We start from the raw sequence: 18,736 nt of genomic DNA, 5'->3' as shown, positions 1-18,736 counted from the left end.
GAGATGGTGAAGCTCCTGACATGGAATGCTAATGGCCTCAACTCCCCTCAAAAGAGAAAGAAAATATTTCATTACTTAAAGCAACATAACAATGATATTATTTGTTTGCAGGAAACACATATTATTTCTAAGGATCAAAAATATCTAGTTAACGCTCGACTGGGATCTCATTTTGTATCTTCTGCTCCTGGGAAAAAAGGGGGAGTAGTTATTTATGTTAAGCAAAATCTATCAGCCTATTTAGTAGATTCTCAAGGGAGATATGTTATGATTGAAGTGGGTTTGTATGGTAAGAAAGTACTTATAGTGGGATTGTATGCACCAAATCAACAACAGGAACAATTTTATAGATTTTTACATCAAAAACTAACTTTGTTGGATTATAGATCTGTTATATTAATGGGAGACTGGAATGGTTTTTTAGATACACAAAGAGACAAAAAAGGTCCCTCTATTTCTTTTAAACAGGCTAAATTACCTAAAGCTTTTTTTGACTTGAAAGAGGATTGGGAGCTGCGAGATTATTGGCGTGAACATAACTTGGAGGAGAGAGACTTTACCTTCTTTTCGGACAGACATCAGTCTTTTTCAAGAATTGACTTTTTCTTGATTACAACGGATTTATATTTTAGGGTAAAGAATGTTAAGATTTTTCCTAGGACATTGACGGATCATAGTCCAGTTTGGATGGAATTGGTTGATGAAAAAGAGGAGAGGAGATCTTGGAGGATGAATGAAAATTTATTTAGACAAGAAAAGAATGTTCAAAAATTAAAGGAGCAATTAAAGGATTATTTTGCTTTAAATATGTATAAGGGAACTTCAATGTCAATGGTCTGGGATGCAGGTAAAGCTTATATGCGGGGGATTTTGATACAAATGAATAAGGTTCATAGACAGACGCAGGTGCAGAAACGTAAAGAGTTGGAAGATGAGATTAAATTAAAAGAAAAAGCTTTGATTTCAAATCCCACAGATGAGAAGATTAAGGAATCTATAAAATTGCTTAAATCACAATTTAATATGTTGATGGCTGATCAAACTGCAACTAATTTATTGTATATGAAACAAAATACATTTTGTAATGCCAATAAACCAGGGAGATGGTTGGCTTATCAATTGAGAAAGAAGCAGAGACAGAGAACTATAGATAAAATAAATTATAATGGTAAGTTGGTATATCAGAAGGAGTTGATTAAGAAATCTTTTTTAGATTATTATCAAAAATTATATATGAGTACTAAAGTACAGGTTTCAGATATAGATAATTATTTAAAAGATGCTAATTTTCCTAAACTAACAGAAGATCAGAAACAAGAAATTGACAGTCTGATTACTAGTGAGGAAATTGAGACAGTAATTAAAGAATTAAAATTAGGTAAAGCACCGGGTACGGATGGATTGACATCTATTTATTATAAAACTTTGGTACAAGAGATGATTCAACCTTTAAGGGAGCTTTTTAATAATATATTACAGGGTTCAGAGATTCCCCCGTCATGGGGCAGAGCTTTTATATCTTTGATTCCAAAAGAAGATCAAGATCTCACTTTACCAAAGAATTATAGACCTATATCTCTTTTAAATGTAGACTATAACATTTTTTCGAAAATTTTAGACTTATGAGGGTCTTGCATCATGTAATACATATGGATCAAACGGGTTTTATAACTGGAAGGTATATGAAGAATAATATTAGACAAATTATTAATTTATTAGAATATTTAGATAAAAACAATCAAGTTTCTGCAGGATTGATATTTTTAGATGCTGAAAAAGCTTTTGACCAGTTGAACTGGCAATTTATGTTAAGATTAATTGAGAAAATGAACTTTGGAGAAAAAATTTTACAAGCTCTTTGTGTTATTTATCAAAAGCAAACGGCACAACTTATAGTTAATGGGGGTTTGTCCGAGGTGTTTTCAATAGAGAAGGGGACTAGACAGGGTTGCCCATTGTCACCATTGCTGTTTGTTTTAACTTTGGAAATTTTGTTGATTAAAATTCGAGAATCACAGCAAATAAAAGGAATAGAAGTTAATAAAAAAGAATATAAATTAAGGGCCTTTGCAGACGACTTGGTTGTTACTTTATCTCAACCTACTTATTCTGTAATAGAGTTATTACAATTGATACATCAGTATGGACAGATTTCGGGTTTTAAAATTAATAATAATAAGACTAAAATATTGCCTAAAAATATGACTAATTTGGATAAGAAGACCTTGGTTAGGTTGACAGATTTTGAGGTTGTTAACAAGGTAAAATATCTGGGGGTTATTTTATCTGTTTCTAACGTAAAATTGTATAAAAATAATTATGAAAGGCTGTGGGTCAAAATACAAAGAGATTTGGAAAATTGGGAGAAGCTGCAATTATCTCTTTTGGGGAGAATTGCGGCGATTAAAATGAATGTTCTGCCAAAGTTTCTTTTTTTATTTCAAATGATACCCATTTTAAAGAATGAGGTTAATTTAAATGAATGGCAGAAAGGTATCAATAAATTTATCTGGGCAGGGAAAAAACCAAGAGTAAAACTTAAAATTATACAAGATATTCGTGAGAGGGGTGGACTCAAGGTACCGAATTTGAAATTGTATTATGATGCTGTGGCTTTAACATTAATTAGTGATTGGGTTAATTTAACAAATGTAGAAGTACTCCTCTTAGAGGGTTGGGATTTGCTTTTCGGATGGCATGCCTATTTAATTTTCAATAAAAAGGTTGATAGGGTTTTTAAATCTCATAGTATAAGGACTTCTTTACTTTGGGTTTGGAAGAAATATTATAGAAATGATTTTAAAATTCCATTATGGGCTATACCATGGCATGCGATAGAAGGGATAAGGAGAGTTGTCAAGATGGATAGTGTTTCTTATGCACAATTACTTAGATGGGATGGTAAAAATTGGCAATTAAAATCTCTGGAAGATCTAACACAAGAAAATATTATTTATTCATGGTTTCAGTATAGACAAATAGTAGAGAGGTGGAAGATAGATCGTAATTTGGGTTTGCTTAGAGTAGACAAGAATTTGTTAAAACAAATAAAAGATCAAAGACGAACTCACATTAAGAGAATTTACGGGGTGTTAGTAGAGTTGGATTCAGAAGCAGAATTAGTTAAAGAATGTATGGTTAAATGGGCACAAAATTTTGATGAACCGGTTTTATTAGATACCTGGGAGATTATTTGGGTGAGGAATGTTAAATTTACACAAGCCCAAAATTTAAGGGAAAATTTTTATAAAATGTTTTACAGATGGCACCTTGATCCACAAAAAATGTCTCGTATGTATCCTGACTTGCAGCCTAAATGTTGGAGATGTGGATGTTTGGATGCTACTTATTACCATATCTGGTGGTTATGTAAAAATATAAAAGCTTTTTGGATTAAAATATGGTGGAATATTCAAAGAATTTTCAGAAGAAGGATAAAATTTACCCCACAATTGTTTTTGTTAGGTATTGTTTCTGATTGTGACAGTAAAGAGATTATATTGATGTTAAATTTAATTACAGCAGCCAGGTTGTTAGTAGGGCAATGTTGGAAGAAGGAATCTTTGCCTACATTGCAAGAATGGTTTTTTAAAGTTTCTTATTTGGCGGAAATGGCAAAGATTTCGGCTTTCTTGAAAGATCAATCGCAGGAGAAGTATCTCCTGGTATGGAAAAGATGGATAGATTTCATACAATATAAGTTGGATATAAAAAAATATTACTTAGTTTTTGAATAATTTATAATTAAAGTTTAAGATATTTCATAGATATTTTCTTTTATTTTTTTTTCTTTTTTCTTTTTCTGTTTTGTCTTTTCTTTCTTCTTGTATTTTTTTTACATATTGTTGTTAATTATTTTATAATTTGTTTAATTAACGTATTTAGATTTGTTTATGGTTTATAAGTGTTTTAAGATTCTTTTAAAAATTTTTTAATTAAGCCTGTATTCAGCTCTGGGAAGATTGGGGGAGGGTAGGGGAGGGGTGGGAGGGTGTGGGGGAGGGGAATCTTTTCTTTTTGTAAAACCTAAAAATTTTCAATAAAAAAAAAACATGTGCATTTCTTCAGAAACATATCTCTATTAGGAATTAAATTATGTATTGGAAAATATATTCCAGAATAATGTCTTTAGAAAGAAAAATATTGAAACTGTTTTAATTGTAATTAAAAGTTGTATTTTTCATCATAAAAAAGTTTCACATATTCACTGTGGCTACTCTACAGAATTTGTTCATTTTATTACATCACAGGTCAATTCTAGTTTTATTTGTTTATGCAAAACCCGTGGCTAAGTGTATCATACAACACTGGAGGGCCTTATTCAGTCCCACCATTCTACATGTAATTAAAAAACAACAAATACAGAAAAAATCTTATCTACTTGTTTAGACAGCATTAAGTACCTCTTAAAAGTACTTAATAAGTCACATATAAAATCTTAGAAAACAGTTTGGTTGGTATAGAACTTCCAAAGACAGGTGTTTCCTTTGTAAAAAAAAATGACTACAACAGTAAATATTTGTATTTGTAATTACCATTTGCAATCACTGTTTCCATAAAGGAATCATTTTTCACCTTTTAACTGAGCACAATAGAAGAGAGTATTGATGCTGTCACCTTAAAGCATAAAGTCCAATGACCTTAACTTTCATGACATGTTTGTTGGAACCTCTATAACTGTAGCCTGAACTTCAAGGGCTGTGCTTTTCTCTTTATCAGCATCCCAAGAGCTGATTAAAGGAGGATAAAGCTCACTGAAAGAAAAGGATTGTTTCTTCAGGTAATTCCTGAAAAATCTGTGTCCCATATCACAGTTCATTTCATGACAGATGCAACTGAGGAGAGTGGAAACACAAAAGAATCCTAAAAGAAAACCAAGGCAGAAAAGAACTGTAGTACTGCTGCTGCTGCTCTTCTCACAATTTCTCATTGCCGGATCTAATTCTTTTGTTGTAACATTGATGCACTGTCTTGCATTCTGAAGCCAGATAGTGGGGATGTTTATACAAATTTTATATTCCATTGATGGGATGAGATGCGTAAAATTATAGACCTTTTGATGTGATGGAATTCGAACACTCTGAGAGGTTAGGGAGTTTCCATCTTTTGGAAAGACAGTCCACCTAATGTTAGATTTCACAATTTTAGAATTTGCTTTCCAGGATACTAATACGGAATCGTAGCGTACATCTTCTACTGTTATAGAGAAAGGCTTGTAATTCTCCTGGGGAAAAGAACTATCCACATTAATCATAATGGATTTTAAATCTGCACCAACTAAATTACTTGCTATGCACGTGTATAAACCACTTTCTTTTTGTGTTATATCACTGATCTCTAATGTTCCTTCTGAATGTACATAATACTTAAGAGAAACAGTATTGGGTAAAAGCTTATGTCCTGATGGAGTAATCCAATATACTTCAGGTTCTGGAACTGCAGTAGCTCGGCAATGTAAAGAAACATAGCTACCTGTTTCTAAATTTAAGTTTGCAGGAAAACTTTCTGGGGCTATAAGTGGAAGACAAATTTCCATCATCTCCCTGAAATGAACCATCCTGACATTCTGGCCTTGGAATTCAGGAGGATCTACACAAAATAGTGACTCTGGCTCCATGAATCTGATGCTCGTTTTATTCATATTAATCCATCGAATGACACAATCACAACGCATTGGGTTGCTATGTATGCTGATTTCCTTGAGATTGGGTAAAGATTCAATTGTACTGTGATACAGCGCACTCAGTGCATTGCTATTGAGCATGAGTGATTCCAGCCGCGGAAGGCGATAGAATGCATTAGGGTGTATATATGATAGCCTTGGATTATTGGTTGCTTCTATTTTTCTCAAATCTGGCAAATTTTCAACAGCGAGGTTATCTATAGATATCAGTTCAGGCATGTTATTAATTCCCAATTCTTTCAGGTGTATCATGTTGCTAAAATCCCCTCTTTGTATTCTGTTAATGGGATTTTTGTTTAGATCCAAAAATTTAAGATTTGTAGCCTTTTGAAGAGCTCTGTGGGGCACTTTAATTAATCTGTTTTCATAAAAAGAGATGCTTTCTAAATTGTCAAGACCAGCCAAGGCATTATCTGGTATTTCTGTGAGATTTATGCCTGCTAAAACTAGGCTCCTCAGATTTATAAGGGGTTTAAAGTTCATATCTTCAATTCTGCTTATTGGATTTTCTCCAATCATAAGAATCTCCAGATTTGAAATAGCTTCAAACCATTTGCTGTTAATTATTTGCAGATTGTTTGAATTGAGATGAAGCCTAAGAAGGCTATCAAGGCCTGTGAAAGCCCCTGATGCAATTGTAGAAAGTAGATTGTGATTAATGTAAAGCTCTTGGAGATTACTAAGTCCAAAGAAACATCTGTCAGGCAATTCTGTAAGTTTATTTTCCTCCAGATATACTGAAAGAAGTTGAGTTATCTTCTGAAGTTCGATAGTAGCCACTGTAGATAAACCGTTCTGGGACAAATCCAAACCAGTAAGATTTACAGGAAATTCTCGAGGATATTCAATTTTTTTAATACGGTTTGCTTGTAGAAGTAGTACCTGTGTATTAGCAGGCAGTTGAGATGGAAAAGTAGAAAGGCCTACATTATTGCAGTCTACTGTCGATGCCTCCATATATATTGACCTAGGAGTAAACCACGGCCGAATCTCGCAGGAACATGATGGTGGGCAATCTGTTTTCTTATTCAGAGCTTGTACTGGCGCAGTGATAGTTAGGCCAAGTAAAAAGTAAATTTTGACTGACACGTCCTTCATCTTAGCTCCGGGATTTCAGAAAAGCAGTTGTACAGTTTTTATGTACAGTAAGGGTTGGTCATTTGATAAGACAATCACTTGAATTTCTCAAATGGTGCATGTTGCAGAAATGCAATGTTCCTTTGCTTCTTGGAAATGCACTGCATCCTTACAATCACTTTGTCTCAATTTAAAAGGCATTTTTGGAAAATGATATTACATCACATGGATAGATTCTTCAAAATCAAATATATCCAGAAGGAGATATCAAAAGAAGTAGCTTGTTTATATAACTGGTGTCATTTTCAATTCCATTATGTCTTTTTTCATATTTCTTTAGGGAAAAATGACCTATAATATAAAAGAGAAAATAATTAATATTATCAATGAATATAGCAATGAAGGTTTATATATTATTATTATTGATTTAAAATTATAGCCTGTTGTATTTTCTTTATAATGTTAAAAGGTTTTTAGACTAATAATAATTTATATTCTCACAACTCTCTAAACTGCGAACAACTGGACACACATTGTCAATGAAGTAATTGTGTGGTAACTGGGATAGGGTAATTAGGAACATTGAGAGAAGTTCCAAGTGTGGAAACATAAGCATTTACATCAAATTCACATTAAATTCTGGGTTGAATTTTAAAGAATGTTCCCTAGTGATACAACAGTGCAATTTATAATCCAGATAAAAATCACAATTGGACTTTGTTTTCAGTTAGAGAGATATAAGTTCACAATTTTAGAGCTAGGAGAATTATGTAAATCCATCCTGACTAATCTTTTGGCACACATGAGAATGCTAAAATTGTTAAATCATTTGCCCTTTTCCCAGATATTTGTGACTGCGTTAGATATTCTTCTTGTAAATGTGTATGCATACAGAGCAACATTTTTTTGGAGGGGAGGGCATGTTCATGTTTAGAAAGTTTCATATTAGATAAGTAAAAGCTTAATATGTTCTGTGCATCCTGATAATACTATCCTGATAAGAAGTGCTGCATAGGTGATTAAAAAAATATGTTTTATTGTTGTAAATTGCCCGTAGTGGTGAGGTGAGTGGCAATGATGTATATATTGGGCAGATGAGATTTGGATCACATATTTGATCAAAACTGAGTAAGTACACCTAATATTAATATCAAGCTGTATTATTCCAAATTTTTGAGAGAGTTTGAAATGGAAGTACAGAGGTTTCAATCCTATGATTTGGAGTATTGTACAGCAATAACGATTTAGATAGGATGTTGATGAGTATATAATATTCTATATTGATAAAGTTTTAAAATTGGTCCTTTATTTTGTGCAAAGTATTTTGAAGAGGATGTGTACTTTATTAGTTCAATTTATTATAATAATTTCAAATGCAGATCTAAAAAAAGAATAAATGTTTTGCTTGGAGTATAATATTTAGGGCCAGGATGGCCTTGGATGGTCACCCTTGCTAATGCCAGAAGGTTAATCTCATTATTTACTATGAAAATGTGCTAAGGAAAATAAATTTATTAGGACTTCCAGTTTGGCGTTTGATGAGACAGGTGGAAGAAGCCGGGGCTCCGGCTTCTCAGCCCAATTTCATTCTGCCCAGTGACCCTCAAGAGTCGGAAAGTTGACCTGGAGGGGCAACGAAGAAGGAGGGATGCCTCAGGAGCCTGGACCAGACGGACTGAAGAAACCCTCTGAAAGGACGGAGGAAAGGCTGTCGGGTGAGCTCAGGCAGTGCAAGCCGTCACCAGCTGGAAGGAAAGCGAGGAGCCGCGGTGCTCCACCAAACAGCTGATTATCAACAGTGTGCTGAAACTGGGTGAGCCAGTGCTTTTTCCTTTTCCTTTTGGACTTAAAATGTTGATCCCCTGACTGGGAAGAGCTAAAAAATAAAGACCCCAGAAGGATTAAGATCTAAAGATGGCGAGCAATTACAAGGGGGGAAGATTTTTAAGGAATACAAAAGAACTTTCAAAAATTGAACTCAGATTGATTTAAAGAAAGACTATTTAATATACAAGAGGTGGAAAAAATTTTTAGATATAATCTCAAGGGTAAATAATGTATAAAGAACCTTAAAAGAAAAACTTTGTAATAATCTTTTAAAACAAGATATTGATAAAATAGTGCATGAGGACATCTAGTGGTGAAAGAAGAAATTACAGTACTATTAAACAATAAAAGACTCTGAAAGTATTTGACCTTGAGACAACACCTGCCTTTGTGTGAGTCTACAACTGAAAAGACTTTTCATAGCTATATTTTTTGACTCTGAATATAACTAAAACAGAAATTATTTGGAGACAGCGAATGCTTTACATCTGAGACCCGACTGGAGGAGTCGTATTTGGCCTAAACTAGTTGGCTCATTCTTCTTGGTTGGATTTTAGCCTAAGATAGTTGGCTTTTCCCCCTTTTTTTCTTTGCCTGCTGCATTTTGTTTTTTCTCCTTGAGATATTGGATTTAGCCTAAGGTAGTTGGCTCCTTTTACAGTTTGGATTTTACCCTAAGATAGCTGGAAAAATGAGTGCCTCAAACATCACCAGACTTATGAAGAAGACTTCCTCTGAACCCTCAGTTGGAGCACCTAGCCCAACAACCCAGGGATTCATTGAAACAATGTTGCAGCATGAGAAAATAAGCACTGCCCAAAATGAGATGCAAACCACATTAAAATTGATCCAAGAATCAACACAAAAAAAATCATGAAGAGAAAAAAAATAATTTTGATAAATTAAGCAAAGAAATTTTGAATATAAAGACACAATTTGAAGTTCACCATCAAATGATTGTTAAAAATGAACAAAGAATTCAGAAAGTGGAAAATAAATCAGATGATATTGATTAAAAAATGGAAATATTATTGCAGGAAAATGAAAAATTAGAACAAGTAAAGCAAAATCTAGAAGGAGTGGTGGCGATCTTAGAAATGGAGAAGGTGGAACATTACTTAAGATTTCAAAATATCCCTGAAGATAGAGAAGAAAATATAGCAGTTGTGATCATTGAGTTTCTGGCAGAGGCTTTGAAAGCAGACAGAGCAGAGATGCAAATGGAGATAGATGAAATATTTTGAATGAACTCAAGCTACACAAGGAAATATAAACTACCCAGAGAAGTGCATGTGAGATTCATAAAGAAAACAACAAGAGATGAAATACTGAGAAAAGTTAGAGATGAGCCATTACAATACAAAAATAAAGAAATTGTGGTCTTAAAGCAGATACCTAAGAGAGTAAGAGATGCCCAAAGACATTATCATTTTTTAACTACAAAGCTGATTGCAAAAGGCATACATTTTAGATGGTTAATTCCAGAAGGGATTTTAATTAACTGGAATAATACAAGATACCAATTGGATTCAATTTGGAAAGCAGAAACTTTGATGAAAGAAACCGAGCATTTTTAGATGAAGGAATGCAACATTGGCAAGAAAAGAGAAACAAAGAGAAGAAACAACGAAAGAAGCAACTATACAAACAGGAGAACAGAAAGAGAAATCGGAGCAAGAGAGTGAAGGAACTGCCAGAGAACAGAGGATCACGAGATCAACTAGACCTAAATATAAATAACTGAAATGAAGAAAGAAAATGGAAGTTTGATTTGCTTCTCCCGAAATGTGTTCCGCTCTGATTGATCTCAGAGTGGACTTTGCCCAAAGGCCTATGGCCAGAGCTTCCTGCATGAGTGACCAAGAGTGAGTCCCCCCTTGTTTGTTTACGTGAGCCTTGGCCGCAATGTTGTCTGTCAGGATCAACATATGTTTCCCTGACACAAGGGGGGAGAACTTTTGGAGAGCCAAGTGGTTGGCCCTGAGCTCCAACCAATTTATGTTGTGAGCCAGGTCTGACCTGGACCACTGATTCAGCACTAGGTGGTGCTGAAGATGTGCTCCCCAACTGAACAGACTGGTGTCTGTGGTCAGGGTGATCCTGGGTGGTTCCTTGAAGAGGGTGCCCTTGTTCAAGGCGGACAAGGTCCATCACAGAAGTGAAGACAGGGTGTGATGTGGAACCCTGACCTTCCTGTTGGAGACACTGATGTTGCGTCTCTGAAAGGGGAGGAGGAACCTGGTAGTTCCCCAGTGCTCCAGGAACTTCGAAAAATATAGTTCAGTGGTTTTGAGATCACATCTGCCAGTTCCTTGAGAACCTTGGGGTGTAATCCATCTGGTCCTGGTGATTTGAACTCGTCTAGGCTAGACAGGTGCTCACTTACCATTTTCTTGCCTATCTTAACTTGTGTTTCTATTCTGTTTTTTATGGCACTATTTTTGATAGGTTGGTCTGTTTTAGAATAGAAATGGAGTAGAGACTTTAATGCGATGGGACAATTGACTATAAAAGCAGTAAAACAGGGAAAATTGAAAAGAAGACTACCTGGTCAAAAATCCTGGTCCAGAATTGATATGATTTGGATGACATCTGAATTGAGGACAAATATGCAGGAAATTGAGATAGAACCAAGTACATGGGCAGACCATAACCCTTTAAAGGTGACGTGGAGAGGAATACAAAAAAACCTAAGATGGACTTTGAATCAATCTATATTAAAAGAAAAAGAATTTATAGAATTAGCAACAAAAGCAATGGAGTTTTTCTTTAAAGAAAACAAAAAAGAAGATACAACATTACAAAATGTATGGGACACAGCCAAAGCATATTTTAGAGGTATAGATATAACATACATGGCAATGAAAAACAAACAGAAAAGACAGCAATATGTACTATTAATTTTTTTTGGGGAAAACTAGAATCAGAACTGCAAAGGAACCCACAGAAGAAGACTTTGAAAAGAGAAATGGAAATAATAAAACACAAACTAAATCTGTTGGATTTAGAAAAATTGTGACAGCAGATAAAAAGAGCAAAACAATTTTTTAAAAATGCAAATAAATCAGGAAGATGGTTAGCTTATCAACTTAAAAAACAGAAGAAAATGACATACAATTTAGTAGATGAAAAAAGGTTGTCTACAATTTAAAAACAAAGAAATAAAAAGATAATTAAAGAATATTACAAGAAACTGTATGATATAGAAGAAATCCCAAGAGAGAGAATGATCTAATATCTAGAAGAAAATAACCTTCCAAAAATTCCAGAAACTTTTAAGACTATGTTAGAGGAAAAAGTTACAATGATGGAAATAACAGAGGCCACAAGAAGGCAAAAAAACAAGAAAACACCAGGGCCAGATGGACTACCAGCGGAGTTATATAAAACCCTACAAGATATATTAAGTGAACCATTGAAAGACATTTGTAATGAACTTTTGTTGGAGGCTAAACTCCCAAACACATGGTTAGAAGCAAATATTACTTTAATACCAAAAGAAGATTCAGATTTGACACAGAGAAAAAATTATAGACTGATATCGTTACTGAATGTGGATTATAAAATTTTTACTTCAATAATGGCAGAGAGACTGAAAAGATACTTAATTGAATTTATACATCCAGACCAAAACAGTTTTTTACCAAAGAGACAAATTAAAAACAACTTAAGAGTGATAATGGATGTATTAGAATATTATTATATCCAGGAAAACAATTGGCACTAATATTTCTAGATGCCCAAAAGACATTTGATAATGTTTCCTGTCAATTTATGATTCAGCAATTACAAATAATGGACTTTGGACAGAACTTTATAAATATGATAAAAACAATATACAATAACCAAACAGCGAAAGTGATTGTGAATGGAGATTATACTGAGAACTTTGAGATAAGAAAAGGTACAAGGCAAGGATGTCCATTATCTCCATTGTTATTTATTTTCACTATGGAAGTTTTAAATAGAAATATTAGACAAGATACAGAAATTAAAGGACTGGAAATAAAAGGCGAAACATATAAATTACAAGCATTTGCTGATGATTTGGTATTTATTTTAGAAGAACCTTTGGAGATGATTCCTAAATTACTGGGAAAGAGAACAATATGGAGAAATGGCAGGATTGAAAATAAACAGAAAAAACCAAAGTAATAGCTAAAATTCTCACAGATAAACAAAAAAACAAACAAACAAATGTCGGAAAAAACAGAATTACAGATAGTTAAAAAGGTTAAATATTTGGGAATACATTTAACAGCAAAATGTTCAACAATAAAAGAAGATAATTACATAAAATTATTGAATCAAATAAAACTGGATTTGGAAAAATGGAAAAATTTGCAATGGTCAATACTAGGAAGAATTGCCACAGTGAAAATGAATGTATTACCGAAAATCTTATCCCTATTTCAAACAATACCCATAAAACTTGAGAATTTTTTTTTAAGATTTAAATTCACTAATTTTGAAATTTGTTTGGCAAGGAAAGAAAGCTAGAATTAAGATGAAACTGTTACAAGATGCCAAGGAAAATGGAAGATTTGGTTTACCGGAGTGGGTTTTATATTATCAAGCATCTGTATTAACATGGGTAAAAGAATGGATAACTCTTAGGAAAAAAAGGCTGGAGGGGCATGATTTACAATTGGGGTGGCACGCCTTTTTATGATATGGGAAAAAAGTTCATAAAAATTTCCAAAACCATTATATAAGAAATGCATTATTAACAATATGGAAAAAAATAAAAAGTAAATATACTTGAAAATTCCAGGGTGGTTGTCAACTATGAAAACATTTGTACACCCAAATTTGGTGGACTTTGAAAAAATCTGGACATATGGAGATATTCTAAACTCTGAAGGAAATTTAAAATCTAAACAAGAAATGGAAAATCAGGGCTTCAACTTATCATGGTGGGCACATTTACAAATGCAAACTAGATATGATAAAGATATTAAATTGTAACATGGATTTTATAAGGAACAAACAGTGTTTGATAAGACTCTGTTAACCTTAGATGAGAAATTAATTAAGAAAATGTATAACTTTTTATTAACTTTGGAAATGGAAAGCGAACAAGTTAAAGAAACAATGATAAGATGGGCAAATTTTTTTGGATATAATATAAAATTAGAACATGAACATAAACATGAACTTTTTTTATTAGGTATAATGCCAGAAAAGACTAACAAACAAAGCATATTTGATTTTCCATGTTGTAACAGCAGCAAGAATTATATTTGTGCAATATTGGAAAAATGAAGAAATACCATCAGATGAAGAAATAATAAAAAAAATACTAGAATGCGCAGAGATGGACAGATTGACTATGAAGCTGAAAGAAAAAGAAGCAGAATATTGTCAAATTTGGGACTTATTTTATCGATGGCTAGAGGAACAAATAAAGAATTAGGAATTAAATATGTATTGGCGAATGTAAACTCAGACAGTATGTTGGTTGAAAAATTATTACTGTATGTATGGAAAAAAATTAATAAAAGCTTAATAAATTGATAATACAATATAATATTCTTATTTTTTATAATTTCCAAATATCTTAAATTCAGTAACCAAAATTTCTTCCATTTCAGCATTATTACATTCTCTCTCTTCTTCTTTATATCTACTTTCTCGTATTTAAGCTAATAATTTTCATTCTTACCACTGCATCAAAACATGTTTAATTATGTTTCATCAATCTTAACATATATATGTCTTAATCACCTTTATCTAACCTTTATAAGCAACTCAATATTCAAATTTAACTGTTAATGGTTTATACTTCTAGGTTTTAAATAGCCAAAATTTTTCTTTATCTTCACTTTGTAACAATATCTTGTATTCAAAATACACATCTTATCTACTTGAATATATTCTATTTTAAATCCCATAAGTAGGTCAACACCTCTTTCTTCTTCAGTCTGATTCTAGTTTTCTTTCTTTGCCAGATCGTCTTCCATGTCTGTGCTTTCAAGTCATCAAACAATTCTTCTTGTATTATTATATATGTTGTGTGGTGTTGAAAAGACCATCCAGTCCCCATTTTTCTGAAAATGCTAGCAGGTCTGGCAGATCTAGCAGGTTGTCTCTTTATTTTCCCCTCTTGACATAGTTGTCCTGAACTATTTATCTTTTCTTTCATCTGTTCCTCTTCTTGATCTTCAGGTTCTTTCTGATTTATATAGTAGATTTTTCCTCCCTCCATATTGCCAGATTTTTTTCTGAGTTTTCCATTGTCTGTATTTGTTGGGCAGTTAAATCCTCTGTCATAACATTCAACTGTTCCACTTTTTCTGTTGTGTTCTGTATAGTTGTTTTTTTTAGCTATAATCAAAAGTTTGAGTTTGCATATCTGAGCTGCTTTCTCATTTTTTTCTGAAAGCTCTCATTTCATCATCAGCTGTAAGAAGAGTTTGATAAATTGCTTTCAACGTAACAAAAATTTGTTCCTGATAAGAAAAGTCTGTTCCTGGTTTTCTTCCATAGTGATGAGTTAAATTAGAAGCTTTTACAGTTTTTTTTCCAGTAAATAGAAAGCACAGCTATGTCTCTCACATATGGTATTCAAGGTTGCATGAATCTTATCTTGTTTTCCGGATGTGAGGGCGATCTGGCTGCGACATCTGTCACTCCATTGATTGCCAGGGTTGATTTGGCTGATCTGGCTGGCTAGGTGGGTGTCCCCTTCCTCCCTCACCACTCCATGTGCATCCCTACCAAAGCTGCGCGCTCAGTGGAAGAGGACGACTATCCCAGATAGAAGGAGTGTACCGATCTTCAGTCAAGGGTACCTTGTTTTCTGCACTATGAGCAAAGTCTCTTTTAGAAAATAACAAATTGCAGTTTCAGGTTTAGCCACAAGATGTCACCCCACTTTTTAAAGATTCCCTTTGAATCTCAAAGTTATTTTAATCCTTTCAGTTTTTCTTCTATTTTATGAGGAAAAACCCAGATCTTCTATAAAGATAGAAAGTAAAGAATAGATAATAGAAAATCTTTTAGTCCACAAACTTTAGGAAATAAAATTCCAATTGGGATCCAATTATTTTTTCAACCTTTTAAAAGCTCACCTGGATATTCAGTCGCCACTGTTTCTGGAGGGAGGGCTAAAATCCCCCTTTCCTCTCCACAGGGGGAAAAGTACTTTAGCAGCTTACATAGGTAGAAAAAGGTACTTGGAATTTAAGAGAGGTAGATCTCACCCAGTCTCTTCATGCCGCTTTAATGTTGCCTGATGGTAAGTGTGACTTCGACTGTCCGCAGCCTAGTGACCGGCCATATTGCTATGGCCAGTCTTTCGTCCACTGGTTCAGACGGTTTCAGTAGGCTACAATGGAATATAGGGTGAACTTTCTCTAAGATCTGGGAAGCTTTAATTCTACTGTGACCGGGTTAATGATCATTACGATGGGGAAGGGTCCTAAGTACTTCAGTCCTAACTTCTTACTAGGTAACTTAAATATTTTGTGGACAAATAATTTTTTTCTCCAACTTGTAATGTCCTTTGAAGAGCCCTTTTTTATCTGCCTGTTTTTTATGTCTCAGAAGTCTTTTTCAAAGCAGTTTCATGGTTTTCCAGACTTCTTCCTACCCCCTCACCCATTGATCAAGAGTTTGGTAAGTGGAGGGTCCCTGAGGATATTCGGGTATTGGGCTGAACTCTTTTCGTGTGGCCACTTTAAAAGGCGTAAAGCTGGTGCTGCTTTGAACAGAGTTATTGTAAGCCACCCCTGCGAAAGGGAGGAGGTCAGTCCAGTTCATTTGTTGATAATCCACATAGCATTGGAGATACTGTTCTACAATTGATTTCGCAGATTCAGCCGCCCCAATGGTAGACGGGTGAAAGGCCGACGATAGTCCTTGAGATGAACCAATTAGTTTAAGAAAACTCCTCCAAAACCTAGCTGTAAACTGCACCCCCCGGTCAGAGATTATTCATTTTGGTGCGCCATGCAGTCTGTAAATGTGTTTCAGAAACATCTTGGTTAATCGCTGGGCGGACGGGGAGCCCTTTGCAGGCAATAAAGTGAGTCTGTTTTGAAAACAGATCTATCACAATCCAGATGACCATTTTCCCCCTACTTTCAGGTAGGTCTACTATAAAATCCATAGCAATTTCTTCCCATGGTTGGGAAGGGTCCACCACCAGTTGTAATAACCCAGGGGGTTTCTCCAGAATTCTTTTCATGGTAGAACATATAGCACAATGTCAGACATAGTTTTCTATGTCCCGTTTCAATCCCAGCCACCAAAATTGCCGACGGATGAGATGTAGTGTTTTTAAATATCCAACGTGCCCAGCTGGTTTTACATCGTGGCCATGCCGGAGCGCACTAAGACGGAAGGTCTCTTTCCCCTTTGTAAGCCAAACCATCCCTGCATGTTAGGGAGGTTTGATTGTCCTTGAATCATTGATTGGTAAGGAGCTCTCGCTTTATTTTCTTTGCCCCAGGGTCATTGGGGTTTGGGGCTCTTGAAGATGGGACTCTGCGTGGCGTAAGTTGAGAAGCAGTTTGTGGAGTGGAAATAATTGCTTCATTAACCTCTTCACACTGGTTCTTGTATTGGGGCAGTCTGGATAAAGCATCAGCTAAGAAGTTTTTCCTCCCAGTATGTATTTTGGGGGGAAATTAAAATGGTTAAAGTATTGCGCCCATCGTAGTTTTTTCGGGGACAATTTGCGGAGAGGTTTCAGTGCTTCTAGGTTTTTGTGATCAGTCCATACCTTGAAAGGCACTTTGCTCCCTTCTAGATAGTGTTGCCAGTTTAATAGAGCGCCACAAATTGCAAAGGCTTCCTTCTCTCACACAGCCCACCTTCTCTCGCACTCAGTGAATTTTTTTGAGGTGTAGGCACAGGGTTGAATCCGAGAAGGACATGGAGCTGGAGCAGGACCCTGTTGAGGCTCAGGAGATGTCTGTGGCTTCAGAGGACTGTGGGGAAGAGCAGCCTGAGAAAGGCCAGGGCCCTTCAGGTTTGGAACAGGGGAGGCAGAGTTCAGGCAAGGAGCAAGCCTCCCCCACCTGATCCTGGAGCAAGGAGAGCAGAGAGGAGGAAAGAACAACGTAGGCAGGCTCAATTGCTCAGGAGAAGAGTGGCCCGCCCCATTCCACAAGGCACACTTGGGGATTAAGATTTAAGGAGACACTCTGGGGTGGGATATTTGCTGGGAACAAACATGGTATCTTGGGACAGTTGTGAATTGTGCTCTTGTCTTTGTTTAACCTGGACACCTTGAATACTGGACCGGCTGGTTTCCCGCTTTATGACCGCAGACTGCATTTCTGAGTCTCTCCTTGCAGACTGCAGGCAAGCTGAGATTTAAAAGGACTCATTAAGTTTCTGTTTTGTTTTCTTGTTATCTGTCTGGCCTTAAGGACATTGTATACTTCTCCGGCTGTATTGAAATTGCCTTCAGCCAGAGGCAGCTGAAAGGAACGTGTGTATGTGCTTTGGTTGAAGGCTTGCCAGCATATGTGGGAGATTTGGGGAACATTGGTATTAAAGGATTGTTTCTCTTGCCAGCCGGCTGCTTTGCCTCCGTGTGGGGCCCTGGGTCATCACAGTAGGATCCCACTCTGTTTCATTTGCAATAGTACAGCTCCGATGGCCACGTCGCTGGCATTGCCTTGAATCACAAAGGGCTTCCCTGGGCAAGGATACTTTAAGACCGGTTTGACCACAAATAGCCTTTTTAAATTCTCAAAAGCAGTTTGACAGTTCATAGTCCATGCTAGTAGTTGGCTCTTTCCTTCCTCTTTGCCCATTTTCAGTAATTCCATAAGGAGTAAGGCAATTTCAGCAAATGAGGGGATGAACTGGCAGTAGAAATTGGCGAATTCCAAAAACCTTTGGAGCTGTTTGCAAGTCTTTGGGGGCTGCCATTCAATTACGGCTTTCACTTTGGTCGGGTCCATTTCAATGCACTTGCTGGAAATTCTGTAGCCAAGATAATTTCGTCGGATCTGGTGAAACTCACACTTTGATAGTTTAACATAAATTTTGGCATTCAAAGTTTCTTTAGTACTTCTCTCATTAGTTTTATGTGGTCAGCCATATTCGTGCTGTATATCAAGATGTCATCAAAATACACCAAAACCCCTTTGTATAAATGGTCATGTAGTACCTGATTGATCAGCTGCATGA

The 18,736-nt window shown here is 35.3% G+C and overlaps 1 protein-coding gene across 1 annotated transcript in view; it reads right to left on the bottom strand.

Moving 5' to 3' along the window:
- Nucleotides 1-4,071: 4,071 nt before the first annotated feature.
- The window catches only part of LRRN3 (leucine rich repeat neuronal 3), an 83,763-nt gene continuing 69,098 nt past the window's right edge, over nucleotides 4,072-18,736 (bottom strand). The window contains exon 2 of the mRNA XM_039346552.1: nucleotides 4,072-7,111. Within this exon, the coding sequence (XP_039202486.1) occupies nucleotides 4,649-6,781 (2,133 nt within the window). The 5' untranslated portion in view covers nucleotides 6,782-7,111 and the 3' untranslated portion in view covers nucleotides 4,072-4,648. The remainder of the gene's footprint in view (nucleotides 7,112-18,736) is intronic.

This window comes from Crotalus tigris, unplaced genomic scaffold (assembly GCF_016545835.1).
Source record: "Crotalus tigris isolate CLP2741 ecotype Arizona unplaced genomic scaffold, ASM1654583v1 scf7180000018006.973166, whole genome shotgun sequence".
Taxonomy (NCBI): domain Eukaryota; kingdom Metazoa; phylum Chordata; class Lepidosauria; order Squamata; family Viperidae; genus Crotalus; species Crotalus tigris.
The sequence above is the reverse complement of the archived record's forward strand: the minus strand, read 5'-3'. Positions and strand labels throughout refer to the sequence as shown.